The sequence below is a fragment of the Lissotriton vulgaris genome, chromosome 8 (genome assembly GCF_964263255.1).
Source record: "Lissotriton vulgaris chromosome 8, aLisVul1.2, whole genome shotgun sequence".
In the NCBI taxonomy this organism is placed as follows: domain Eukaryota; kingdom Metazoa; phylum Chordata; class Amphibia; order Caudata; family Salamandridae; genus Lissotriton; species Lissotriton vulgaris.
This window is the reverse complement of record NC_141696.1, coordinates 97758088-97785611: the sequence shown is the minus strand read 5'-3', so window position 1 is coordinate 97785611 and position 27524 is coordinate 97758088. Positions and strand designations below refer to the sequence as shown.

At 45.5% G+C, this 27524-nt stretch overlaps 1 protein-coding gene across 1 annotated transcript; it reads right to left on the bottom strand.

Moving 5' to 3' along the window:
- Nucleotides 1-27524, bottom strand: LOC147693516 (uncharacterized). Its single transcript, XM_086936037.1, has 3 exons — nt 27288-27524; nt 1249-1579; nt 1-512 (listed from the first exon to the last, which is right to left on the bottom strand). Exons 1-3 carry the CDS (start codon nt 27522-27524, stop codon nt 1-3), a joined length of 1080 nt encoding a protein of 359 aa, XP_086792163.1.

The window sequence follows — 27524 nt, the reverse complement described above, 5'->3', positions numbered from 1 at the left end:
CTAGACAGTACGGTGCAGCCCACACACGTCTGAATGTAGGCCCTCCATGAAAGCAACCACCTGGGCCAAATTTTTGTCATGGTCAATGAAGGCATTGAGGAGAGCTGTCTGGCCCGCACACAACTGGCGCAAAAGCTCCACAGACTCAGCACTGAGGGCAGTAGGGGGGACAGGGGCAGGGGCAGCGGTGCCAGGTGTGACGGAAACTCGTCCCCTCTTACTGACCCGGACACGGGCAGCACCAGAGGAAGTTGCTGGAAGGGTGGGTACTGGCCGCTGTGTGGTAGAAGATGATGCAGAGTCTCCATTCCTTGTGCCCGCCAACATGGATGCATCCCCGCTGGCATCAGAGGATGTGGTACTTTGTGTCTCAGGCTGTGATGTCTCCTGCAGACTCCGGTCCCCCTCTGAGGCGCTGGTGACATCTGTGTCACTAGGCTCCTGTGCAGCTGTAGTGCTAGTCTCACCTCCACTGGTGTCTGGCTCCTGTCCCTCCATGACCACAGGTGAATCTGCATGAGAGAGAGATGCAGGGTCAGGTTAGTGGCAGCAAAATAACAAACCAATGCAAGCAATGCAGTACAAAAGAGGACCAAATCGACATGTTGCACACCACCCTCTGCAATCACATCGCGGCAAATCACCACGTAGACCCAAACAGTGCATGTAACCCGGATTTTCTGTCATGACTGAGCCATGTGATGGCCACACAGCACAAAACCCTGCCTGTGGCTCTAGTCTACCAGACACACAGCAAGCTCTGCGCACACCTAGGGACATGATGGGGGAACACCACTTGTTGCCACTGACAGACCTGGATGGAACAGGAGGGGGCAATGACAGTCCACAATGAGAAAGAGCCCATGCCAACCACCATGTTGTACTTTGGAACCCAAAGACTGGTGCACATTGTTGTCAGATGCCTAGGCCTCAACAATCTGGGTGTCTGCAATGGACGCATTGATGAAGTCACAATCAGATTGGGAACACTGCTGTTCCCTCCCAATGTGATTCCCCAGACTACCCCAATGCTGAAGAAACATGAAGAGCACAACTCAGACTGCAATGGGAATGCACAGCATGGAGAATTACCTTTGTAAGTACAGGTAGGGCAAATGCATGACTCTGGCACCCAGCCCAGCAGCCACTTACATGACACTGCATCACACATCACATAGGCCAGCACTGGCACAGGCCCTGTACACATGCAGCTTATCCCAACCAAAGTCACCCTCCCCAAATACTCACCCCTGCCTTTCTGCTGATGCTCCTTCAGACATGCATTCAGCTCAGGCTGAGTCACCGCAAAGATGCGGCACATCAGCGGTGTCATGCTGCGCCATGCCAAACGCCCAGTGCGAGGAAGCAGCCCCAAGGTCATCTCAGTCACGTTCTTTGCCAGCCGGCTGATGTCGTTCCACCTCTTGTGGCAGTGGGTGCGCCGACGGTTAGGGACCCCCAGAGCTCGCACCTTTGCTGCAATGGTCCTCCATACGGCCTTACGCCGGTGTACTTTGAGCTGCAGGCATGGGAGACAAGAGGGGGAAATGATCAGTGACACAGTGGTATATACCGACATCTACCAGTATAGGAGCAAGATGCAAACTCATTATAAAATCTACGATATGTCCATCCGAAACTAGGGTACATCTCACATGGAACATCTGCATGGGATTACTTGATGTGATTGCATTCAGTTGTAAGGGGGAACACCGTCCCTGCACATCTCACACACATGCAGGATGCCAGCACAAAAACACCTCTGTGGCTTGCACACATCCCCAGTCCTTTGCATGTCTGAGCAACACATACATCACATATCAACCTGTGTCTGGGGGTGGACTCACTGTGTCCAAGAATGTGCAGCACTCAATGTCCCTGCCCTGTGAATCGACAAGTATGTCATGTGTGTGGCATTGAGGGACATGGACTCACAAACAAAAAACCTCAACACAAGTCAGATTGTGTGCAATCTACAAGGCTGAGATGGTGCATGCCTGGAGTGCAATGAGAAAAAACCTAGAAAATATACAGTAAGTGAAGTGATATGACCTCGTCTTGGTGGGTGGGCACTGTGCTGACCATATGGGCTCATACTGAGATGGACAACAGGGGCACACACAGCCATTTAGCCAAGCAATCACTGTCCTGGCTCCTGCATGAGCAACATACTGCGTCACTATATGGCTGACAACGCAACACAGTTCACTCATACCTACAACTGCAGGCAGGAAAACCTGTGACATTGGGACACACACTCCTTCTCCCTAGAGACAGCATGTTTGTCAGTGCATGACACAACACCACACCCTCAGGCATATACTGCATCAGTCCAACTACATGTGTGCCCCCTGCCCTACACCTCCTCTTTTGATGACTTACCACGACATTTGGGGCACCATACAGCCTAGGGTACTGTGTAAGCACCTCGTCCACCAGGACCTCCAGCTCCTCGCTTGTGAATGGACTGGCACGGATCTTGTCTGTCCTTGCCATCCCTGTGGACATGGAACAACTGTGATGGAATTGGGTGGTAAGGGGTCTCAGGCAGCAGTGCCTGGAGGCAGCAGCAGATGAGGGGTCTCAGGCAGCAGTCCCTGGAGGCAGCAGAGGCAGGTCACTGGTCTCTGGCAGCAGGCTCTGGGAGCAGTGGAAATTTGAGGCTCCCTTCCCACACATATGTAGACCCCTGGGGTTGTTTCAAAGGTGCAAAGCTGCAGCAATTGTTGGTCCAGGTCTGCCTCTTTCAAATGCATACAATGACCGCCTCTGCGGTGGTGGAGCACGCCTACCGCGATTTTCAAAATTGCATCATGCCACCGCAATCATCGTTCCCATTGGCTCTATGGCATGCTTCATGGCGGTGACACACCGCTGGAGCCCAGTGTGTGCTACCGCGATGGTGCATCATTCAAATGCATCCAATGACCGCCTCCGCTGTGGTGGAACACGCCTACCGCGATTTTCAAAATTGCATCATGCCTCCACAATCATCGTTCCCATTGGCTCTAGGGCATGCTCCATGGTGATGACACACCGCTGGGGCCAGGCGGTAGCTACCGTGATACAGACGCATGGGGCACCGCGATTTGGGTGGCGGAGCATGCCCACCGCCATTTGGGCATGTCTCCATGCCAATGACTACCGCACCTGTGTGAATTGGGTGCTGGTGACACTCCGCTGGAGACAGGCGGTAGCTACCGTGATTTAGTTGTCATACAGAAACATGGGGCACTGTGATTTGGGTGACGGAGCATGGCCACTGCCATTTGGGCATGTCTCCATGCCAATGACTACTGCACCTGTGTGAATGGGGGGTACTGGTGACACACTGCTGGGGACAGCTGATAGCTACCACGATTTGAATGTCATACAGACACATGGGGCACCACGATTTGGGTGGCGGAGCATGCACACCGCCATTTGGGCATGTCTCAATGCCAATGACTACCGCACCTGTGTGAATGGGGGGTGCTGGTGACTAAGCATGGGCGTAAAATCCGTTCCGCTCGCGGAATTTGCGGATTTTCGGCGAATTCCCAATCCGCGAACTCTCGCGAATTTGCTGACAATTCGCAAATTCGCACGCAGTGGATTCTTTTGCTTGGTGATACAATATTGCGGCGCGCGGCATTCACTTACCGTCATTCGGCGTTTGCAGAGTTGTTTTTCTCCATATTTTGCATGTGCTGAGCCATTTTGGATCTTGCTGCGGGATCCCGCGGGAGTTTGGCGACCGCGATTATGTCATCGCGGCTTGCCACCTTCCACAGCCCGCATCGCGAGAGTTCGCAATTGCGAACACGTAGATGCGGCGGGCAGCAACTATCTTGCATTTGCAATTCTGCACAAGAAATCCACCAGCAAGCAGCATAAACCTTCTGAAAATGATGATTTTTATCAGAATAACTCCTCAGGTTGACATTTGCCTGCACTTTTTTTGCAAAGAGTCCATTTTGGGGGGGTGGGAGGAAGGAAGTGCCCCACAGTCTCCAACTTCCTGTTCCTGTCCAGCAGGCTCCTCCCAGTGCTTTCTTCATGTGCTGGTCACTTTCATTTGGATCTTGACCCTGGAAGGATTACTTTTTGTGGATGCGTCTGGATATTTGGATTTGAGTCCTTTTTGACTTTCTTTGGATCACTTTTGGATTAGAAATTTCACAAGTAAGTTTGTTTGGGGCATTACAGTTGCTGCAACTACAATTTTGGAATTTTCGATTTTTGGGCTGTTGTTGGGGCCTTTTGCCCAGGGGTACTCAGTGGTGGATGGACTGAGTCTTTCTGAGGGGTCTCTTTAATGTAAACATCATGGAGGGCATGTATGGCATGGGATTGTGCTGATTTTTGTGTGTTTTTCGATTTATTTGGCTACTGTTGGGGCCTTTTGCCCAGGGGTACTCAGTGGTGGATGGACTGAGTCTTTCTGTGGGGTCTCTTTAATGTAAACATCATGGAGGGCATGGATGGCATGGGATTGTGCTGATTTTTGCGTGTTTTTCGATTTTTTTGGCTTCTAGTGGGGCCTTTTGCCCAGGGGTAGTGAGTGGTGCATGGACTGAGTCTTTCTGTGGGGTCTCTTGAATGTAAACATCATGGAGGGCATGGATGGCATTGGATTGTGGTGATTTTTGTGTGTTTTTCGATTTTGTGGGGTGTTGATAGGGACTGGCCATGTGGGTGGGGGACATTTTAGTGCTGGTACAGGCAGGCCCTGCCCATGTGCTGGGGGGCAAGGGGCCATTTTGAATGCAGGCAGTGTTCTCAGGCCTGCACCCATTTTGCCTAGCTTTCATCCATTATGCTTAGGGGTAGTGAGTGGTGCATGGGCCTAGTCTTTCTGTGGGGTCTCTTGAATGTAAACATCATGGAGGGCATGGATGGCATGGGATTGTGCTGATTTTTGTGTGTTTTTCGATTTTCTTGGCTGCTATTGGGGCCTTTTGCTCAGGGGGAGTGAGTGTTGCATGGGCCTTGTCTTTCTGTGGGGTCTCTTGAATGTAAACTTCATGGAGGGCATGGATGGCATGGGATTGTGCTGATTTTTGTTTGTTTTTCGATTTTATTGGCTGCTATTGGGGCCTTTTGCCCAGGGGTAGTGAGTGGTGCATGGGCCTAGTCTTTCTGTGGGGTCTCTTGAATGTAAACATCATGGAGGGCATGGATGGCATGGGATTGTGCTGATTTTTGTGTGTTTTTCGATTTTTTGGGGTGTTGATGGGGACTGGCCATGTGGGTGGGGGCCATTTTGAATATAGGCAGTGTTCTCAGGCCTGCACCCATTGTACCTAGCTTTCATCCATTATGCCCAGGGGTAGTGAGTGGTGCATGGGCCTAGTCTTTCTGTGGGGTGTCTTGAATTTAAAAATCATGGAGGGCATGGATGGCATGGGATTGTGCTGATTTTTGTGTGTTTTTTGATTTTTTTTGCTGCTATTGGGGCCTTTTTCCCAGGGGTAGTGAGTGGTGTATGGGTCTAGTCTTTCTGTGGGGTCTCTTGAATGTAAACATCATGGAGGGCATGGATGGCATGGGATTGTGCTGATTTTTGTGTGTTTTTCGATTTTTTTGGCTGCTATTGGGGCCTTTTGCTCAGGGGTAGTGAGTGGTGCATGGGCCTAGTCTTTCTGTGTGGTCTCTTGAATGTAAACATCATGGAGGGCATGGATGGCATGGGATTGTGCTGATTTTTGTGTGTTTTTCGATATTTTGGGGTGTTGATTGGGACTGGCCATGTGGGTGGGGGCCATTTTGAGTGCTGGTACAGGCAGGCCCTGCCCATGTGCTGGGAGGCAAGGGGCCATTTTGAATGCAGGCAGTGTTCTCAGGCCTGCACCCATTTTGCCTAGCTTTCATCCATTATGCCCAGGGGTAGTGAGTGGTGCATGGGCCTAGTCTTTCTGCGGGGTGTCTTGAATTGAAACATCATGGAGGGCATGGATGGCATGGGATTGTGCTGATTTTTGTGTGTTTTTCGATTTTTTTGGCTGCATAACTGATGTTCCTCTGTCTTCCATTGCTTTTAGGTGCACAAGAGAAACACCAGTGCAAGGAAGAAGTCCTGCAGCGGTGTGTGCAGCATAACATCACACGACGTCACGTGTGGCCACAGACAAGACAACTCTGCAACTCGTGCAACTGCGGCCTGCTGTTCTGACATCTGAAGAAGATGGCCCCAAAAAAAGTTCCCCGTAGCTCCTCTAGCAAGAAAGTTGCCATTAAGGAGTAGAAGAAGCAAGTGGCACCACTTACCAAGGAGACTGGTGTGCCGGCCGCCACATTTTTTGGTAAAAAAAAGTACGCCTGCAGCAGCAGCGGGATCTGCTGGGGACCAAGCTGGGAGCAGCACCCCCGCTCCATTGGGCTCAGTGCCACCACCACCACGCCAACTTAAGTCCAAGCCCTTGAGTGCTTTAGAGGCCGCCAGTATAGTTGTTCAATCACCATCGACCAGTGATGTTGGCTCATCGCAAGAAAGTAGCAGCAATGTCCCTCAATCAACACAGGTTGTTGTAACTGATCTGACGAGTGTTCAACAACCACAGCCCCAACAACAACCACATGTGCAAGTACAAGCCCAAGTACATGTGGAAGGAGAGGCAGCGCAACGAGATGCGCAAGCAGAGGGGCATGGAGCGGCACAAATGCCCACAATAGTTGTTCCTTCCGAAGTAGGGGCACATCAGGAAATCGACATTCAAGCCGAGGTATCATTTGAGGAAGCCACTCCTCCTGATCATTCATTGTCTTCCACATCCCTAGCAAAGAAAAGATCAAGGATGGTGTCTACATCTTCTTCAAGCCCCCTTCCTTCTGATGATATGGATCCAAATCGGGAACCACCACTGCCGTCTGAGAGTGAGGCACACCATGATCTGACAAAGGTAGCTAAGCGTAAAAGGAAGGTCCAAGAAACTCTCGTACTTATGGAGTGTGATGATGACGCTGAAGAAGAAGTGGCGTATACTACTCCTGCTGATGAAGACTCTAACGACGACGACGCAGTCATCATAAACGTCACTCCAGGCTCAGCGGGCATGCAGCAAACAGACATTTTTACCCAATCCCGAAAAGCTGCTGAGCGCGATGTTGTCAACGAGGCAATGGGAGGACCACCACCATTGCAGTTAACTAGTACACCACCACCTACCGCTTCCATATTTTCTCGCCAGAAGGGACCTCCATCCACCTCGACCTCCATTTCCTCAATTAGTGGTGCTGCAAGTGCACAACATAGTAAAGTTCGGCAACACACACCCTCCACTTCATCTGGCATTAGCAGCATGACCAGTATCGCCTCCTCCGCCCCCAACAGACATTTCAAGTCCGCAGTTTGGGACTTCTTTAGTGTTTGTGCAAGAAGGGAAAACATAGGCATTTGTAGCATTTGTAAGCTTGCAGTTAGTCGTGGTAAGCTTGGTACCAACTATGGTACCGGAGGCCAGAGAGGTCATCTTGAGAGACAGCACACTGTCCAATGGCATGCGCACCTAAAGGAGATCAAGGAAGCCTGAATTGGAAGTCATCAAACTGTATCCGTTGATGTTTCATCTGATGATGACGAGGAGGAAGAAGCGTCAAACATTTCTTCACCTACATCCAGTATCCCTGTCAGCAGCACTAAGAGTGTGGGAGAGAGTGAGACACCAATGCGAAAAAGTTCATCATCACCGAGCGTAACTGGGTCGAAGAAGTCATCATCATCATCCCGTAAAAGCATGGTCCAGCCCACCATTAGAAGCATGTTGTTTTCAGCAGCGCCATTTGAACGCAACCACCCAATGACGCGTCTGTATAACACTAATCTGGCTAAAATGCTAGCTCTGGACCTTCTCCCTTTTTCTTTTGTGGAAGGGGTTGGTTTTTTTGAATTAGTGGCAATGCTCTGCCCTAAATGGAAGGTTCCTAGCCGGTTCTATTTTGTCAGAGTTGCGGTTCCAGCACTACATGAAGATGTGCTGAAGGTGATTGGGGCAGCTTTGCAGAAGAGTGCTGTTCACACTATACATCTGACAACAGACATGTGGACCAGTGGCGCAGGCACTGATTACATGTGCATCACTGCACACTGGGTCTCTCTTTCAGGAGTTACAGCAAAGCTAAGGGCAGGTGTTGACCCGGACAACGTTTTTAAAGCTGCTCGGAAACATGCAACACTAGCCATGTTTGGCATGGAGTCAAGTCATACAGCAGAAAACATTTTGCAGGAGTTTAACACAAAGGTCTTTCAATGGCTGTCCCCTATAAAACGCAAGATTGGTTATGTTTCCACGGATAATGGCGCCAATGTAGTTAAGGCCATGGATCTGGGTCACTATTTCAGAGTGCATTGTTTGGCGCACTGTATAAACCTGGTTGTTAAAAAATTCTTGAGTAAAGAAAGTCCAGCGTGCGAGTTACTGACCACCTGCCGAAGAATGTGCACACATTTCAGCCATTCTTTTAAGGCCCGGAAGCATCTGAGGAGCCTGCTACATGAACGTCGACTGCCAGTGAAAGCACTCATCCAGGAGGTGGCAACACGTTGGAACTGAATTGAATTGAATTGAAAATTCACTTGTATAGCGCTATCTACCCGGAGGCCTCGTAGCGCTTATGACAGAAGACTAAATTAGTGTGGGCTCGGGTTGATCAGCAGGAGTTGGCGAACAAGTGAGTTTTCAGGGCTTTCCTGAAGGAAAGATGATTAGTGGTCCCTCTCAAGGTTAGAGGAAGAGTGTTCCAGAGCTTAGCCGCGGTGTGTGAAAAGGAGCGGCCTCCCCAGCGGGCTCTCCTAACTCTGGTAGAGGAGGCCAGCTGGAGGGTCCCGGATCGAAGGGAACGTGACGGAACATAGGGAGTGACAAAAGGCTGTAGGATTGCAGGGCCCAGATGATGAAAGGCTTTGTGAAGAGTGCACATAGCCTTGAATTGCACTCTGGCCGCTATGGGAAGCCAGTGAAGTTCCCTTAGGGCAACTCAACCTTCTACATGCTTAAGCATCTGTATGAGCAGTTTACGGTAGTCGATCAGTATTTCCTTACACTGGATACAGCTGTGAAGGACCTGAGGTTACATGCGGAGCAATGGGAGCTAGTTAAAAGCCTGACAGACATGCTTCGTCCTTTTGAGGTCTTCACGCGTGCAGTCAGCAGGGAGGACTGTAATTTGGGAAAAGCTATCCCATTGTTGCGCATGCTAGAGCACCAACTGAAGGCGGTGTCTTCTACGTTTCAAAAAGATGAAGAAAAGCAAGAAGCTTTTGATGTGGCGGAGAAATTATTACAGCGCCTACTTTGCGATGAACGTCTTCAAAAGATCCACACAGAACAGCATTACATTTGTGCTACTATTCTGGATCCATGCTACAAAAAGGCACTGGCAGGCAGAGCATTCTTTCCTTTTGGTGACGCAGAAGTTTTAAAGTACAAACGTTGGCTAGCTGTGTCAGCCATGAGGTTTGAAAGAGAACGGCAGGAAATTGAAGGAAAAGGCAGTACATCAGCATCAGCAGGCCATCCGGAGTCAAAATAATCCACTTCTGCACCTGTGGCTGTGGCAGAAGTGACCTCTCAGCCGTTAAAGACACCAGCAACCGGATCATCTGCACCAGACACAAAAGTAACATTGTGTGAAGAAGAGGATTGGCTAACTCAGCTTGGGTTTGCTTCTCAAAAGGTCCCAGCAAAAAGTAAGCAAAGTGGAGGAACTGTGGAGAACCTTGAGTCGATGGTGCAGGACTATCTGAATGACTCAACAGAGGTCTATGTTCATGATGACCCATTGTCGTATTGGCATAGGAAAAAAGAATTGTGGCCAGAGATCTCCAACCTGGCTATAAACTACTTGTCTTGCCCATTCGCAAGTGTGTCTTCTGAACGTGTTTTCAGTGCTGCTGGTGGCATTGTAACTTGCAAAAGGACCCGCCTCTCGCTCAAAAATGTGGAGAGGTTAACAATGATCAAGATGAATCAGCACCTCATACCACCAGATTACAAAGTTCGAGAATACACGCTGGAAGAAGACGAGGAGGACACCAACTTAGATGAGGGAATTTCTTCTTTGTTAGGTGACCTACTCCCGCCTGAATTTGCAGAGTATGAGGACGAACTCTGCTTCCCTGACACCGAGCCATGAAAATGAGCCAATGAATCAATAACTTTCTTTTTCGTCCTTATTCACTTTTATTCCTGTGTGTATGTCTTTCTTTGTTTTGCAAAGTCAATATAAATACAAACTTTAATCACCTAATCACAAAAACAAGCCCATCAGCAGAACTGTCTTCACCTATTTGCTTATTGATTTGAAGGTGCCGCAGTCTGCATTCCTCAGGTTCACAAGTTCACAAGAACATGCTCCTCTATCCTCCTCCTCCAGACTCCTATTTCTCTCAAAGCAGAGGGCTGGATTACACCCAATGAAGAAAGACTCTGCACTTGTGGGGGTGTTCTACTACTTTGCGGGTGAGTTGACGGCTCTGGGGCCATTGCTGAGAAGGTCTAATACCGGATAAAAGTGGTTTGGCGAAAATCAGACTTGAAAAAGTTTTTGCCTTTTTGCTCACTATCATGTTTTCGGGGGCCTGTTTGGGGGGCTTCCTGGTGTTTGTGGGTTGGGTTTCGGGGTCTGGGAGAACTGCTGGCACAGTCTAATGTTGATTGCATTTGTTTTCTAGGACATCCATGGTGGAAAAGTGGAGTCATGACCTAGCTGCACAGCGTGTTTGGACAGAAGGCCGAAATATATTGTAAGTATGAGATTTTCCATTTTTGATTTTTGCCTGTTTGGGGGTTGTGGTGTGTTTTTGCGGGTGGGTTGGTGGGTCTTGGGGCATTGCTGGGAAGGTCTAATACCGGATAAAAGTGGTTTGGACAAAATCCATGCGGAAAAAGTTTTAGCTTTTTCTGACATTTTGCTCAATTTAGCATTTTTGGGGGCCTGTTTGGGGGGCTTCCTGGTGTTTGTGGGTGGGTTTCGGGGGCTGGGAGCACTGCTGGCTATGGATACTTTTGATTGCAAGAGGTTTGAAGCAAATCCGTGGTGGCAGAGGGGAGTTAGGGCCTAGCTGCAGAGCGCGCGCGGAGTGATTTTGGAAATTGGGCTGAAAATGACTAAGTCCCCATTTTTGTAGTTTTGCTTTTTGGCTGTTTGGGGGTCTTCTACTTGTTTTCGCCTGGGTTGACGGCTCAGGGGCCATTGCTGGGAAGGCCTAATACCGGATAAAAGTGGTTTGGACAAAATCGGAGGCAAATTTTTCTTTGCGTTTTTGCTGACTTGCTTGTCTTAGAGGTGCTGTTTGGGGGTGTTCCGGGTGTTTGTGGGTGGGTTTTGGGGTCTGGGAGCACTGCTGGCACAGTATAATATTGATTGCATTTGTTTTTCAGGAAATCCATGGTGGAAAAGGGGAGTTATGGCCTAGCTGCACAGCGTGTTTGGACAGAAGGCCAAAAATATTGTAAGTATGAGATTTTCCATTTTTGCTTTTTTGCGGGTGGGTTGGCGGGTCTTGGGGCATTTCTGGGAAGGTCTAATACCGGATAAAAGTGGTTTGGAGAACACTATGCTGAAAAGCCTTTTGGCACTTTTTGTAACTTATGGTTCGTTAGGGTTAGCACTAGCAGCAGGATTGCATGTGTTTCGGGGTGTTCTAGATTTTTGCAACTGAGTTCTGTGGTCTTAGAGCATTCATGGGAATGTGTAATTTTGGTTGCAAGTGATTTGAAGAAAATCCATGGTGGGAAAGGGGGGATTTGGCCTAGTTAAAGAAAGCGTTTGCCACTATTCTTAACTAAGGGCTCGTTAGGGTTAGCGGTATTGTATTGCATGTGTTTGGGCGGGCGGCTGTTTGTGGGGGGGTTTGCGAGTCTTGGACCGATGCTGGGTATGGATACTTTTGCTTGCTTGCAAGTGGTTTGAATACAATCCACGGTGGGTAAGGGGGGATTTTGGCCTACTTTACTTTCAAAGTACGATTTGTCACCATTTTTCTACTAGGCCTCGTTTTTTGAGACCTCTTTGGGGGTCTTCTACATTTTTGCGACTGTGTTTAGTAAGGGTCTGGGAGCACTGCTGGGAAGGTCTAATTTTGTGCTAAAACACAGTTTACAGTACACCTAGCTTGAGGGGAAAGATCCGCTAAATTATTTCACCCATACTTATTTATCCTTCAAAAGGAGACTCGGACAGAGTACGCACTTTCAAAAATATTAAACTCAAAGTGTGACTGTTTGCACTACACAGCGTACATACCTTATATTTATTTGTCAGTGGTGTTCTAATATCACTTCCTGTTTTTCCATCAATAATTACAGGCCGGGTTTCAGGCTGTGCAATGGTAAAAAAAGGATGAAGTCAGGCTTCACATTAGCGAGCCGCAATTCAGCATCCGCCAGGCAGGCAGTGGACAGGGTGTCTTCTGGTCACCAACATTGATGGACGGAGCGTCAGCTGGAATGAAGGATTCCCGCTAAGAGTCCCGCTAATAAGAGGAATGGTTTGATGCATGCAACTTACCAAATTCAACAGGACAACTACAACAACATACAGATACAGTATCCGTTCTTTTCTAATTATCTTTTAAGTAATGTTATTGCTGTGAACCTCTATGAGTGTGACTCTGCATTTCTTTGATCTCTGCTTCTAAATTCATCCCTACAGCCATTCTATAGGTTTTACTTCTGCTATTTTTTAAACCTAATTTAATGTAAGAAGTGTTTCTCTGAGTGCAGAGATAGGCAAGTGAAAACGCTGCAGCCCTGTACTGTTGCATTCTTTCAGTCACGCTTGTCGAAAGTACTACTTACTTTTCAGTAACCATGCATGCAGTAGTGCATGCACTTCCTTTATGTCACTTAAAAGATTTATGGTTAGCTTTGTACCCAAAGATTTCTTTATTTTCAATTATTGTTTGTCCATGCTGTGCTTTTTTTTCTTCTCTCAACAAAACTTTCCCTAAATCCCCCATTCCCATCCATTTTCCAAACCCTAACCCTCTTCCCCCGGGCTGTGTGGTTTTGATTGATGTGTGACTAAATGACAGCAATAATTCCACACACTTGCTGGGGAGGATAAGGTCATAGCAACAAGCTAGAGAAGGAATCCAAAGATATATTCTATTCTTACTCAGCTTGACACTCAGTCACTATTGGCAAATGAAAGCAGATTTTCATGTGCGCCATCAACTTGATTGGTCATCAAGAACATCCTCCTCCTAGACGTGGCAAATTATTACGCTGCTGTGTCCTTCACCTTTGGTACTATTTCTTGTACTAGTAGCCAATGTCAAAGAAATTCAACGCAAGTACTAGTTATACTTTCAATACTTTACCATTTGTTAGGCTACATTGTGGCACTGTTCTAGTGTACTGTCAGCTGCTATATTCTCTATTGTACCATTCTAATGCTACGGTAAGGACAAACAAGGTTTAATTTTCTTTTTTTTCAGATGCTGCAACTGCCACTGTGTAACACCACTAGTACCACCGCCATGGTGACATTTCATCCGCCCAGAATTGCCAACCTTAATCGCCATTTGCAGTGTAGCCAGCCCTGTGCCTAGCCCTATTTCCAAACACAAATTACAGGTAAGATAAGCGTTTGGGGGGAGGAAGTATAATGGAGTATTAGGCGAGACGCGAGACTGACACTAGTACTTGTAAAGTCCTAGGACTATTGATTGAATTCACTTACTCTGTGAGAGGCACTTAGTTTTGAAAACATTTGGGCAATTAATTACACAACTTGAATCAAGATGCCACTTAAGTTTCAGGAAAACAAACTTACTGTTAAACCCCCACTCACCAGCCTCAAAAGCAGTAAAAAAACCACGTATGCTAAGATATAGTTTAAAGTATATTTATATCCCTAACAAAAATAATCTCCCGCAAGACCCAACCCACCCCCACTCCCTAACCCCAACGAATGTCCGTGAAAAGTCCAAAAAACCCTACTCCCAATTCCCACCCCCCAGAAGTCTTTAAAAAAGGGGCAAGGGACAGTCTTCTCCTACTGCTGGCTGCTGCTGTTGACTTTCCAGGCCAGGTCGGCATGCTCCTTGCGGAGGGTCTCGAGCAGGGTTTTGGTGTTGAGGAGCTCCTGCTTGAGGTAGGAGACCCTAAGGGAAAGGTGGTGCATACTTTTTTTGTTACTGTTGTGGGGGGCAGCAGATTTCTTTGCTGCTCGGCGGTGGCGGGTGGCTGCGGTACCCCGGCTCCGTACCGCTGGAGACCTGCTGCGCTGACTGGCTGACCCAGGGAGCGCGGAGGAGGATGCAGGTATCACCGTAGATGTTGTAGACGTACTCTGCGTGTCCTCCTCCTCCTGGGCCACCAGCCGCCGATATTCGGCGACAGTGGCCTCCAGCCTCCGTTGCCGGGCCCGTCTAGTCAGCTCCTTCCATGTTGGTTTGGAAGGAGCATCTATATGAAGAAAGAAAAAGACATAGTCTGTAACCAATGCTCTTTAAGATTAACACAAAATGATTCAGCAGAAAGTTGTGTCACAGTAGAACTAGCAACTTGCAAGCGCAGTACATAACTATTGTGGCCAGTATCTATCTAACATCCCACTTTTTCATCCTTGCTCTAACATTAGTGGGAGTTTAAGGAATCAATTCTACGAGCACTATGGACTCACTCCTTTAGAGTCGACTATGACAGTACACCAGTCTTATTCTTCTTCTTCTCTCTTGTTTAGCAAAATTGGTACGTTAACTTCTGCAAGCCGGCATAATGCCAGCGCAGTCAACTTGCACCCGAGAAAAACAGACGCCCGCCATGATGAGTGAGACAGACTTGCATTACTGTACCAGTCCAGTACATGCAGGTGGTGATGCTCTTACTTTTCTATTATGGGTGGCACTGAGAATACTCTGTTACAAGGGCTACAGTTTAATTAATGTAACTTTCACCCTACAGTGCCAATGAATACTAGAAAAGGAAAATTAAGAAGATAAATAATCTGATTATCTATCACTGCACATGGCATGTATTTGCTTACATATGGGATGACTTTAGGTGCTTAGCTTTTTATTGAGTGAACAGTGAAACATCCACACATGAATGACCGAGTTCTACTAAACTTATCAACAGAGGTAGTGAGTGGCCATCGTAATAGCCGGATATATGCCCTGCTTGCAATACAAACTACTGCTACTATTCATGGTAGTATTCGGACAAAATTAGTATTACAGCTTCTTTTCCTTGCCTTTCCTACACTGGGACGGACGTGCGGGTGTGGTGTTACATGCTCTTCAAAGTAACACTTAGTTCATCCAGTGACCGTCTACTCTCTCTAGATACACATATGCTATCTAAGAGTCAGATAGTACCATGATCCAGGCATCCATCCATTGAAACTATATGTCAATCATTCTTCTTCATGTCTCTCATCTGGACAAACCTTACGTTTTCTCACGGGGAGCACACTATGCAGTCTGCAATCCCAATAAGTAAGGAATATAAGAGCTTACCACTGCCCGCCACTACCGTGGCAACCCGCACAGCATTTTTGTCCAGCACTTGCACCGCCTCCTCCCCAGAGCTTTCCTCCTCCACCTCCGTGCTGGGCCCAGCACCAGATGTTCCACCTACAAAGTACATTTAAGAATGTTAGATGTCATAGACATACACCACTCACTAGTATTTTGTCTAGGAATGAAGAAATGTGAATACAGAAACCAATCTAATAATTTGTGACTGTCTACTCTAAAGTAAAAATTTCCCTTTTTCCAGGGAAGGGTGTTGTCTTGCTGCACTTTTTGGCACAACTGATGAATGCTTGCTTTTTAACACGCACCATTTTTCTCATAACAGACAGAAGCTTCACTTCTAAGAAGAAATCATCATCATCATCACCACTAGGACAGAGGGACCAACGATTTAGCACCAAAAAGAAGTTCAAACCAGGTGAGGGCTCGGCTCGCCCACAATAAATGTGTGAAATAATCACTATAAGCACTTTTCCATTTTTAATTCACCGTACTTTATGTTTTATGACAAGCTTGATTTTAATACATATTTTTACTTTTAATAAAGCTTTAAAACTTAAATAGACTCTGTGGTTTTTGGTCAAGAGTGAATGAGCAAAAGGTTTTGCAATTTGCAAGCATGAGTCCGTGCCTCTGACACTTCTGGACTCTGACTCCGTACTCATGTCCTGCGTTGGATAATCATCATTGGGGATCAATCATCGATGAATTCGGGAGCTAAATGACTCTGCCACACTATCTAGTCAGTAAGGAGATTCGGGGTTCTTCAAAGACTGATATCACTGAGGTATGTGGAAAGTCAACCTGCGTCTATTATAATTGATAAACAATGCACTATTTAGTGTCCATAGTTCTGTTTGTGCAGATTTGTCCCTGCAACAGTAGTAGTATGGATTGTCCTTCTATCCAAACCAAAAGTAAAGTACTAGTATCTTATTCTTTCTTGGTGGTCATTCACTTTTTTATTGTTGGTAATTGTCAAAGAAGCATAAACATTTAGAAGACTTGAAAAGACATTATGGACAATCCCAGAGGACTGCACTCAGTGCATAGAGCTATTGCTGACTAGAATGGGAGTCTCGTTTTACACCTAAACATTTAGAAGACTTGAAAAGACATTATGGACAATCCCAGAGGACTGCACTCAGTGCATAGAGCTATTGCTGACTAGAATGGGAGTCTCGTTTTACACCTTTTGCCAAATGTGCAATCTTAGTTAGCTACACACACAGACTAATACAAATAATCTAGTAATACCACAGGGAGTCATAGTCGAGGCAGGATAAGAATTTAGATACAGTCTACAAGAAGATCAAAGCCGATTTAGATAAAATCGAATGAGGAACGCTAGGAAAAAATAGGTACTCTATATTAAAATTAAAACTTACCGGGCCAGCAAAGGAGCCCTCGCCTGCCCAATCCTGGCCTGCATCCTGTTGAACAGCCCCCTCCTCCTCCTGTGTCCTCTTGCCCCTGGGGGGAGCTGATGTACAACATGAAAGAAAGAAAGACCAGAAAACATGGATGATATTTGTCAACCAAATCAAACATTTCAAAAGAACAATAACAAAATAATTTGGTGAAATAGCAAATAGACAACTATTCCACGGGAATACATTGACCTATCTCATGTGGTCTACTACGATATTAGTATTGCTTGATTTGCGGACCGTCGACTTGGAAAGTTATGTAACTCACTAAACAAACTACTAAAAAGGTTCGCCTAGGACTGGCAGGCAGCAGTCCGCAGCACGCGAAGTGACAGACAAAGTCCATGGTGATTGCAGATCAGCGACAACACTAAAAAGTTTCCTACTACATTAACCAGTCATTAAAATACTCAAACTATCAATCCTCCACCACTATTTCTTCTTATTGCCAGGTGTACAAAGGAAGGACTGGACTGGAGTCTGTAGGGGCAGATTTAGAAGCCCCTTGCGGCCCTTTTGCTCCATTGTTGCGTGACTTTTGTGACGCAGCGGCAGAACAAAAGAGGCGCCATGGTGCGGCGTATATTAACAGTGTGACGCATATGGGAGATGCATCACGTTGTAAAGCCCTGCGCCATCAGGGGACGTTCCGGCGCAAGGGAGGGCGTTCCTGCACAGGAACGCATACTAAAAGTGGCTGAGGGAAATCTACAAGATTTCAATCAGTCACTTTTAGGATCTTGATGCGTGACTCAAACCCTGCGCCTGCTTGAAGCAGACGTACGGCTTGACGCAGCATTAGGGAGATAGGGCACCCCAGAGCATTGCTGGAGCTGCGCCATTGTTGCGACGCAACTCCAGCAATGCGCCGCCTTTACGGCACAGATGCGTAACGCTTCAGTGACGTTTTGGGCCCATGGTGCGCCGCATTGTAAATACGGCGCACCATGGGTGGTGGTGGCGTGGCGCACAATTACTGGCGCATCCCTGCTACTTTGCAGGGACGCGCCAGAAATTAAAAATCTGACCCTTACTGTCTAGCATTACGCAGTTCTTTAAACTACACTCATACATAATTTCTCAGGCCAATGAAATGAACACAAAATCGAAAACAAATAAGCATAGTAGCAACGCTACTGAGAAGGAGAGCAGTGCACCTGAAATGCACGGAAGATTTTGAAATATAATTTACCTACAATGTAATCAGCAGCAGTATTGCTCTTGGTAAAAAACAAAAATTTGCAATATAATAACACACAGAGCAGGAGAAAACAGAGTAGTGCAGAAATAGCTACTACTACTACTCACATGGAGAAGTGTGGCTCAATGATTAGAGCGGCAGACCCTGATGCAGAGGTCTAGCCCGGATCAGGGTTCAATTCCCCGCCTCGGCGGGTCTTGGGCTCAAAATTCCACGGACCTGATAATTCTCGCCTCGGTGCCTATTCCAATCATGGAGTCCAACTCTGCAACTCTGGCCAATAGCTTGCTTAATCTCCACAACGGCCCCCACAATGCTAAGGATGCCTGGCCTCCACCTTGGAGGTGCCCAGGAGTGGACGCCTCACAGGGAAAGACAGGATGGGTTCCACAGCGGTATTCGTACAAGCGCCTTGAGACCCTTGCGGGTGAGTAGTGCACTATACAAGTGTCAATTTACAATTTACATTTACCTGCCATGATGGTCCTGGGGAGGCGGCGCTGAACATAAAAAACTAGTGCGGCCACCTCCTCCGCGCTGAAGATCTCCTGGGCTGTGACTGTCTCCCCCCTCAAACGCCCGCACGGGAGCCGGGCACGGCTTCCCCTTCACAGGATGATTCCCGGCTCCCTTTACCATGGTCTGGGCAGAAAGGAAGGTAAATAATAAATAAGAAATAGAATAGGGGAAAAGGAAAGAGTTTAAAAAAGTAGTTTAAAATGAACCAAAAGTAGCAGAAAACACAAAAATATAGAGCTAGAAAAATAGAGGGATAGATAATAAGTAAAATAGATCCAAAAAAACTTCAAAGAAGCAAAGGATGGCAGAGATTCAGAGAGGATACAGAAAGCATGCCCAGAACCATAGCAATGAATGAGAAACAAGATGGCCACGACCGCGTGGGTAGGTTCGCGCGAGATTTCCCTCGCGATCACACGCGAACTTGTACTAGCGAGCCGCGCACTTTGCGAGATTACATATAGCGCCCGGAAACGGAAATACGTCATGCAAACAAGATGGCCGCGCCCGTGAACGACCGTGAGGGTAACTTTGCGCCGTTGCGCTACAAGCGACTCGCTAAAACACACAAAACCTTGCGAACTAACACGCCGCAAAATAAACAAATCGCATATTCGCACGAATTCGCGGCTTCCAAATTCGATCTCGTGCAAATTCGCGCCCTGCGAATCCCGCGAAATTGCAGAAAAAAGAGTTTTGCAAAACTGAAAGCACTCAGCAGGTGCAAAAGTTCAAACTCATCATTAGTAACCATTCCCTGTAGTGCTTCCTGAGGGGCCCCTCCAGAGTTCAGTTGCCTACTTGCAACTATTCTATGACCCTGCTCTGAACCTCACAGCAGGCTCATAGAATAGCTACAAGTAGGCCACAAAGGTCCTGTGAAAAAAAATTGCACTGCAACAGAAAGCAAATTACAGATAAGGAAGCAGGTGCCAGACTGTCATTTGAAGCAGGGCAGGTGTGCTTGCTTTCCCCCCCATAATCTACAGTGATGAACCAGAGGGTGGCAGTGATGTACCAGAGGGTGGCATGGGTAAACCAGAGGGTGGCAATGGTAAACAGAGGGTGCTGCGAACCTGTGATGATGAGCCAGACGTAGAAGCAACATAGTCCCGAACGTTGCGAGCCGACAAGTAAGTTCGCAATTGCGAACTGGTACAAAACCCTTGCGAACTGGCAGAAACCCTTGCGAACACAAAAAAAGAAAAAAATCCGCAAATTTGCGAGAGTTCGCGGATTTTGCGGATTGCGAATTCGTGAATACGCAAATTCGCGAACTGCGAATTCGCAAAATTCACCCATGCTTACTGGTGACACACCACTTGGGACAGGCAGTAGCTACCGTGATTTAGGTGTCATACAGACACATGGGGCACCGTGATTTGGGTGGTGGAGCATGCCCACTGCCATTTGGGCATGTCTCCATGCCAATGACTACCGCACCTGTGTGAATGGCGGGTGCTGGTGACACACCGCTGGGGACAGGCGGTAGCTACCACGATTTGGGTGTCATACAGACACATGGGGCACCAATATTTGGGTGGCACTTGAAAGGTGGCATTCAGGTTAGTTTCTTTTCAGTTAATGTTATGAGTTTTACTCATTATTGATAGGACGCATGAAAAGTATAAAAAGTCATATTCAAAGTTGCTATTCTTTTTTGTAATGCATTGTACTGTTATCATTGAGGGTCTGCAGTGACCCCACTTAAGCTTCATATAGAGTTAATCCTATTTAACTTTCTTTTTAAACAGAGATTTACTTTTTACTGTTTACTAGAAGTTCAAGTCAGGCACAAGCCTGGCTCTGGCTCAGCTGGAGGCACTGTTAGGTTTCATGTGCCTTCTTAGACAGATATTTTATTTCACCAAAACTCTTTTTACTTCATTCTCACTTATGAAATAAATCACTTTCAAATAAATATGTGTGTTCAGGCTACCAGTTGTACAAAATTATCACTTTTACTAGTGAAGTGCTACAATGTGCCCTATTAATGTCAAATCTTCAATGTGTGCACTTTTTTTTTAACTTTTAAGAGACTTTATCATACTTTACTTGGTTTGTTGTGGGAGTTACACAACAAAAATTTTCACAGCTGGGCTCGTGCATGGGCACTGAGATCCGAGCCAACTCTCACTGTTAATTTGTTGTCTTGTCCACCTCTACTATGTACCAATACAGTGCTAAGAGGGATTTCTTCTTACTCATGTACAACAGCCATTGTTACATCACCAGACAGCTGAAGGGGCGAGTTGGTCCTGTTATAACTGACCTAGTGAAGTGAATGATAAAGGGCAAAATGGTAGTGTGATGCAGTTAGTACAACCAAATGCAGCAAAGTAATTAATGTGGCAATTGGGCTCCAAAGTGAACATTTTGTTCTAATGTTTTATAAAATGTTTGCAGCAGAAAATCCTTGAAGTAGGTTGTGCTCTCCAGGTTTGTGTGCTTGCTTATTCAAATTTGTAGAAGGTATTTACGTCACCACTTTCAAAGTCCACTGATTTTGTGGTTTCCAAAATGCAATTTCTCGTAGGTAGAAATTGCATTTATAAACACCTTCACAACCACAAACTCTACTGTCATTAAAAGAACGGAAAATGAGAATAAGAGAATGAGTCATATTTATTTCTTTTTGATGGGGCCAATACGAGGTAAACTTTGTTGTACAAGGTAGCAGCAACACAAAAGAATGGTTGAAAATTATTCTGCTTGAGTTTTGTTGTTATGGGATGTCACAAAAAATATGTTTCCTACAGATTAGTGTGCTTGGAATAAAGGTGCAGGGTTTAGAAGTAGGTTATAGCTCTGATCTAATTATTTTACAAATCACAAAAGGTGCACATGGTCTATGGATAGGGTGCCTCTACATAGAATATTAGTGTCTCTGTTCCTCTTGAAGCATGCCTGTATTCAGGATGGAAACCCTCAGCCACCCTTAGGTGGCATGCTTCATCATAGAATTCCTCTCTACACTACTTACAGAAGCTTAGGGTGGGGAGCCTACAATTCCATCTTAAAGGCAACAGTATTTTGAAGGAAGGTCTAGGGGGTCCCTGTATGAGTTGGAGGTGTGAGTGGGTGGATCAGGGTGAAAATATGAATCAGTTGTCGATAAAACCATCTCTAGGAGGACAAAAGAGCAAATGTATTCTGTGTCCCCTAGGGATAGGAATACAACTAATAGTGGAGGAAGACCTGCAACTGAATTATTGGGAAGAGGTTAACATATTTCTGCCAAATTATCACCCTTTAGGCATGTGTATGACTTATATATATTGAAAAGGAGAACTTAAGCCTCGCAAAAGGTTTATTTTGCCAGGCCAAAATGGCAGTTTAAAACTGTAATGGCAGGTCTGAGACATGTTTTAAAAGGATATTTTAGTGGGTGGCACAATGAGTACTGTAGGGACACTGGTAGCATTTATTTTGTAAGCCTGGGTACAGGTAGTACAATTATAGACTTACCAGAAATTAAATGTGCCAATTGGGTGTAAGTCAATGGGTCCATGTACTAGGGAGAGAGCACCAGCACTTTAGCACTGGTTAGCAGTTGTAAAGTGCACATAAGGCCAACCAAAACAAAGTCAGCAAAACAAGCAAAGTGAAGGTGAAAAGTTTGAGGGAAGACCACACCAAAGATGTCAGGTCTAACAAGATCCAATATTTCTTATACCCCCATAAGGATGTAAAATGGTAATAATATTGTCATTTGCTCACCAATATTATCTATCTCATATGTTTTTGTTATATTTATCTGCCTTGGAGAATTATCATTCAATGGTTGGTACTAGGGAATGAGTGCACTGGACCCAATTGTTTGGAACATTGTCGGAAGTGCGATATAGATTGCCTGCCGTTGTTTTTGGCCTGTAACAGATTTTGTGGGCATCATCACCCTCCCTTTCCACGAGTTTTAGACTAATATTGTGTTATTGATATAAGAATATGTCTAAGATCAAGGACAGAAGCGAAGATTTGGTGCAGGATCTTTTTGCAATGGGGTCAAAGCCAACAATGGCAACAAGGACAAACAGAAAGAAAGGTTATGAGTTAAATTCCAGAAGTTGGAACATTTGAAGAAACAAGAATTGGCACTACTTTACAGCAATACCTAAACAAAAAACAAATCCCCAAAGGTTTATGTATCAAATCCCTAATTGTTTATGTATCTTGATTTTCCTAAGATTTGAATATCTGAATGAAGATCTTTTTAATGATTGGGAAAATAATTTACAAAATGCCTCTTTTACTATGATACATATATTAATAAAATATGCTGACATTAAGGTTGCAAAATTACAGATGGAATCAGAGGAAATGAAAAAGATATTGAGACATAACAATGAGTGTGAGGCGTATTGAGAAGAAATATCTTAATTTCACCTCATTTTTTCCTCTTTCTAACTGTGCTTCATTCTTCAGAAAACATAGAAAGAGGAAAACACCTCTATAGATTGTTTTTGTGTAGGAATGTGCCCCTTCCTGTACAAAAACAATCCTGCCTACAACACAGGCACCCTTGCACCTTGGCGCAAGGGTGCCTGTGTTGGTGCTCGGCTGCCGAAATGGTTCCAGCACAGGGGGGAATCAGAGGAATGCACTGTATTGCTTAAATATGGCACATTCCTGCACTTCCCCAGTGACACAATGCAGCACATCAAGGTGACTTGCTGGGCTGCCCTGCGCCACTGCGCCTATAAATATGTCCTTTAGAAGCGCAAACTGAATGTGACATGGGTCTGCCACTGAGGGAGGGAGGCATTGAAAGAACGATACATGACATGAATGTGAACATTTATAAAAGAAAGGGGCTTGAAACCATCAGTATCTCAGACAGAAGCCTGAATGAGGATGAGAAAAATTTACTGAATAAGGGTTTTTGCCCTTCACAAATGGGTTATACCACTGATGCGCCTTGATGCCTTCGGGCTTAGTTGCGCATTATAAGATTACTTTCATTTCATTTCATTTCATGTACATGTAGATTTTTTTAAATTCATCCATTCTTTGAAATTAAAAGATTTTTCCAACCAGCGCCCTAACAAGTTCACCCCTGTTGTTGCAAAGAATTTAACTTCGGTGCAAACTGTGTTAGATGTACGAGATTTGCAGCTATTGTTATCTTTAGAAAGTGATGAAATTATCAATATTGAGACGCTACTGTATGAATTGGATATTGTGGAGAATGTCAACATTGATAGTGGTCTTAAGCCACGGTCCAAGTTTGTACCTCCTGCAATGTTTCATCATAACATAGACATCTTTAAAGAAAGGGTCATACAAGAATTATAACAGTTACATTTACTCACTAAATCATGCATGCAACATGGGTATAATCTGTTTTTGGAAAAGCAACAGGCCATATGGAGGTTGCACAAAGCTACTAGCATAGTGAGTTAGGAAACTGACAAAGGCGGAAATGATTATGAATAAACAGGATTACTTTCATGAAATAAAACAACAACTAGATGATTGTCAATGTTATGAAAGAGTGGAATTTAATCTTATGGAAGACTTAACTGAATTCATTAACATGAAATTGAATGATTGGAAAGATAGATGTCTGTTATCTGAAGACAAGTTCAAGTATCTACAAGTGAAAAATGCGAGATTACCCTGCATACACATATTGTCTAATGTTCATAAAACAGGGTGTTCACACCTGGGAGACCTATTATATATGGAGTGGGAACCCCCTACAGAAAGGCTTTCAGAGAATGTAGATATGCAGCTTCAAAAGTCTGTCAGCAATCTCCCTTTCTATATTCAGGATGGCAAGGACATCTTGAACAAGTTCCACACTATACCTTGGTCAGATGAGCTACTGTTTATAACCATTGATAAAACTAGTCTTTAGACATGTATTCATGAGGACTTAGGTTTCATTGGTGTCAAATCATTTTTACACTCCATGAAAGCTGACCATTATGAACAAAATCCAAATGATATTAGAGATGATAGGTATAATATTATCCAAAAACGATTTCATACAAGACAGTCTGTGATACCACCAACTGCAGAGGACAGCAATGGGCTCCAGGTTTGCTCCCTCTCATGTTAACCTATTCATCGACTGATATGAGCGGAAGCATGCCTGGGGTCGATGGGCCTCCCCCTGGACAGAACAAATTGTCTTCTGGAGTAGATACATTAACAGTTCAGAGACTGATGTTAGATCACGAGAAGAAGAGTAATGGAAACGACCGGCGCAGAACATAGTTGAATGCTGAAGGCAAGTAATCATATGAGCTTTTGCTCAAAACAACGTAATGCTTCTCTCAGGATCAAAATATCAACCTGAGAGTTTGCAACACAGTTGCAATGCTGGACTATGTAAGGGCAATTTTCAACAAACGCAACAGTAGCTGCCAATTTACAACATAGTTTCAATGATTGATTGTATTTCCACTCTGCAGGAGTGCCGGTACGGGAAACAAAAAAAACACACTGTGCACATAACAGAAAGAGAAGCTATCCGAGTTCTTCATGTTTGATAAGGCAAGTTGCTTTAATTACAATATGGGGGGAGTGTTCAAAACAGTTACACGCACTTCCACCAATACGAGCACCTTTGATCACTTTCTTTAAAAAAAATGCGATTAAAATAATGCTTGAAATTGATTGAACATCAGTTTCAGGAAGCTTTAAAGTAACAAAAGGAGCATCAAAGTACGATTCTTTCTGGAACTATATTGAATATGTGTTTCATTAGCGGCAATGTAAATGTGTTCATCGCTCGAAACATGATTCAGACTTGCTAATGCTAGAACGCACTACTCCTTTCTCAGGTTTACCTTTGCAAATCCACTACAGGAGATACAGATACCTTAAATCTTGCTTCAAGTTACTCTGGATAAGAAATTGCCACTGCCACTTGATTTAGTACGAGGAAAAATTAAGGTACTTCATGACAATGAAACTTAATGTGGTTTCAAAAGAGAGGGTAATATTTAAGTTCGAAGATTATAATTCACTGTCAAACATTACCTTTCACAGAACTGACCAAGTCCTGGTCCTGAGGAGAACCCCTTTAATCACAGAGGGTTTCAAACATGTTGGCCCAGCCTCTGGGGGAAGAATATTTGCTACAAACTAATATCGTTTGGGAGGTATGGCAATATGTCTATTCCTTTAGTATAAACATCCAGAGTTGGCGACTCCCGGCAGCTTACACCAGCAGGATGCATTGTGTTATTAACAAAAGATGATAATTCCGCCAGGTGTAATTTTGTTTCAATGAAGGGCTGGTGTAAGAAAGGTCAATCTCACAGTTTTTTTCATTGAATCTAAAAACGTTATTGTTGTTTGATAGTATATTTTTTTGTATTGTTGTAAACATCTATGTAGTGTATATTTGAACCATTAAAAAAGTGTGCCCTTCAAAAAGACATGTGAAGAGAATTTATATGGAAGAAAAGTGAAATAAATCACAAGGGCCATTGAAAATGAATATTTTGGTCCTCTGTGTTTGAATTGGTATATAACATTTGGCAACAAGACAATTTGTTTGTTTACACTTTTAGAAAGTAGGTATTTTCTTGATTAACCATCCTGTGCCTCTGTCTGCCAGTTGAATCAACATCTGGTTTTAGATTGACAGGGACTGGTTTGTGCACTCACTCCAGACACTCTCACAAAAGGACCTGAGGTGTGCCCTGCATACTCTGATGGGCCATCCTGGACTAGAGTGGTGGGAGAAGTTGACACTGACAGATAGGCTTTGGCCGCTCTGCATAATGCTGTCTCCACCCCCTGTAGCATAGCTGGACCAGGGAGGACAGAACTGTCTTTTACTGAGCAAGAGGGACTTTCTGCCAAATACTTCAAAGCAAAAAGTAGTATAAATATTGGGTCCTGACCCCAGAACTTTAGAACCCTTATGGACTAAGGAACCTGCAAAGAAGAAGAGCTGGAAGTGCTGCCATGAGGAGCACTTTACCTTTGGTGTGTGTTGCTTTGTTGGGTTGGCATGCAGTTGCTGCTTCTGTCTTGGGCAGTGGAAGGACTGGACTTAACTTTCTACAACTCATCCTGAGTTTCTCCAAGGGCTTTAATTAGAGCTAGGCCCCTGTTCAAGAAGTCTCAGGAACAGCAAAGACTTTGAGATCATCTGCTACCTGCACTGTGAATTGTGTGTTTTGTCCTGCAACAGAAAAATAACCACTACAACAACATCAACGATATCACTGCTGGCTCCGTGACCGCAGAGAGTATCACCACGCTTCGCACCACAACCCTGGTCTTAGCAACGACACCACCTGATGCCACCAATGGGTCACTGCTTGCACCGTGACCTGATGGCAGCGCACTTTACACTGCATTGCTTTACATCGCTGCCCTGGTATCCCCAATGACACCGCTCCACAACGTCATTGATGCCGCTGGCTGCACCGTGGCCTCGGGACACTGCTCGTAACTTACTTGATGCACCTCTCGTCCCACATTGCAGCCTTGGCCCCCAAGCGCCAGCGCCATCGACTACAGAACATCAACAGATGCTGCTGGTTGCACCGCCACCTGTGCCCCTGCATACCCCATTGCCCCATCTCACACCACATCCCTGGGTCTACTGATGAATCTGCTTCAGTAGTGACAATGTCACTGCCTGCCCCGTGACCTGCGAGCACATCAATGAGCACCGCCCGACTTTGCACCCCAGCGCTGGTCTCACTGACACCGCTGCCTCCACCGAGCCGCTGCCTGAACCATGACCCACGGGCAGGGCACACTGCACTGCACCATTCCACTTCACTGCAGCCTTGATGCCGGCGATGCCTGTGCTCATAACTTCAACCTCATGGAGTTTGATCTGCCACGTTTGTGACTTTAAGGGCCCGACAACTCCTGTATCAACCTCTGGAACCGCCTCAGTTTCGGAGTTCATTGCAAGGTCCACGACGGCCTGCAT

Bases quoted from the DNA above. Each gene is read 5' to 3' on its own strand.
- LOC147693516 (XM_086936037.1), bottom strand. From the start codon at position 27,524: ATGCAGGCCGTCGTGGACCTTGCAATGAACTCCGAAACTGAGGCGGTT. The intron at 1,580-27,287 runs GTGAGACCAGCG...CTATACTGGTAG, and splicing joins CGGTGGAGGCAGCGGTGTCA to ATGTCGGTATATACCACTGT. The intron at 513-1,248 runs GTGAGTATTTGG...TCTCTCATGCAG, and splicing joins GCATCAGCAGAAAGGCAGGG to ATTCACCTGTGGTCATGGAG.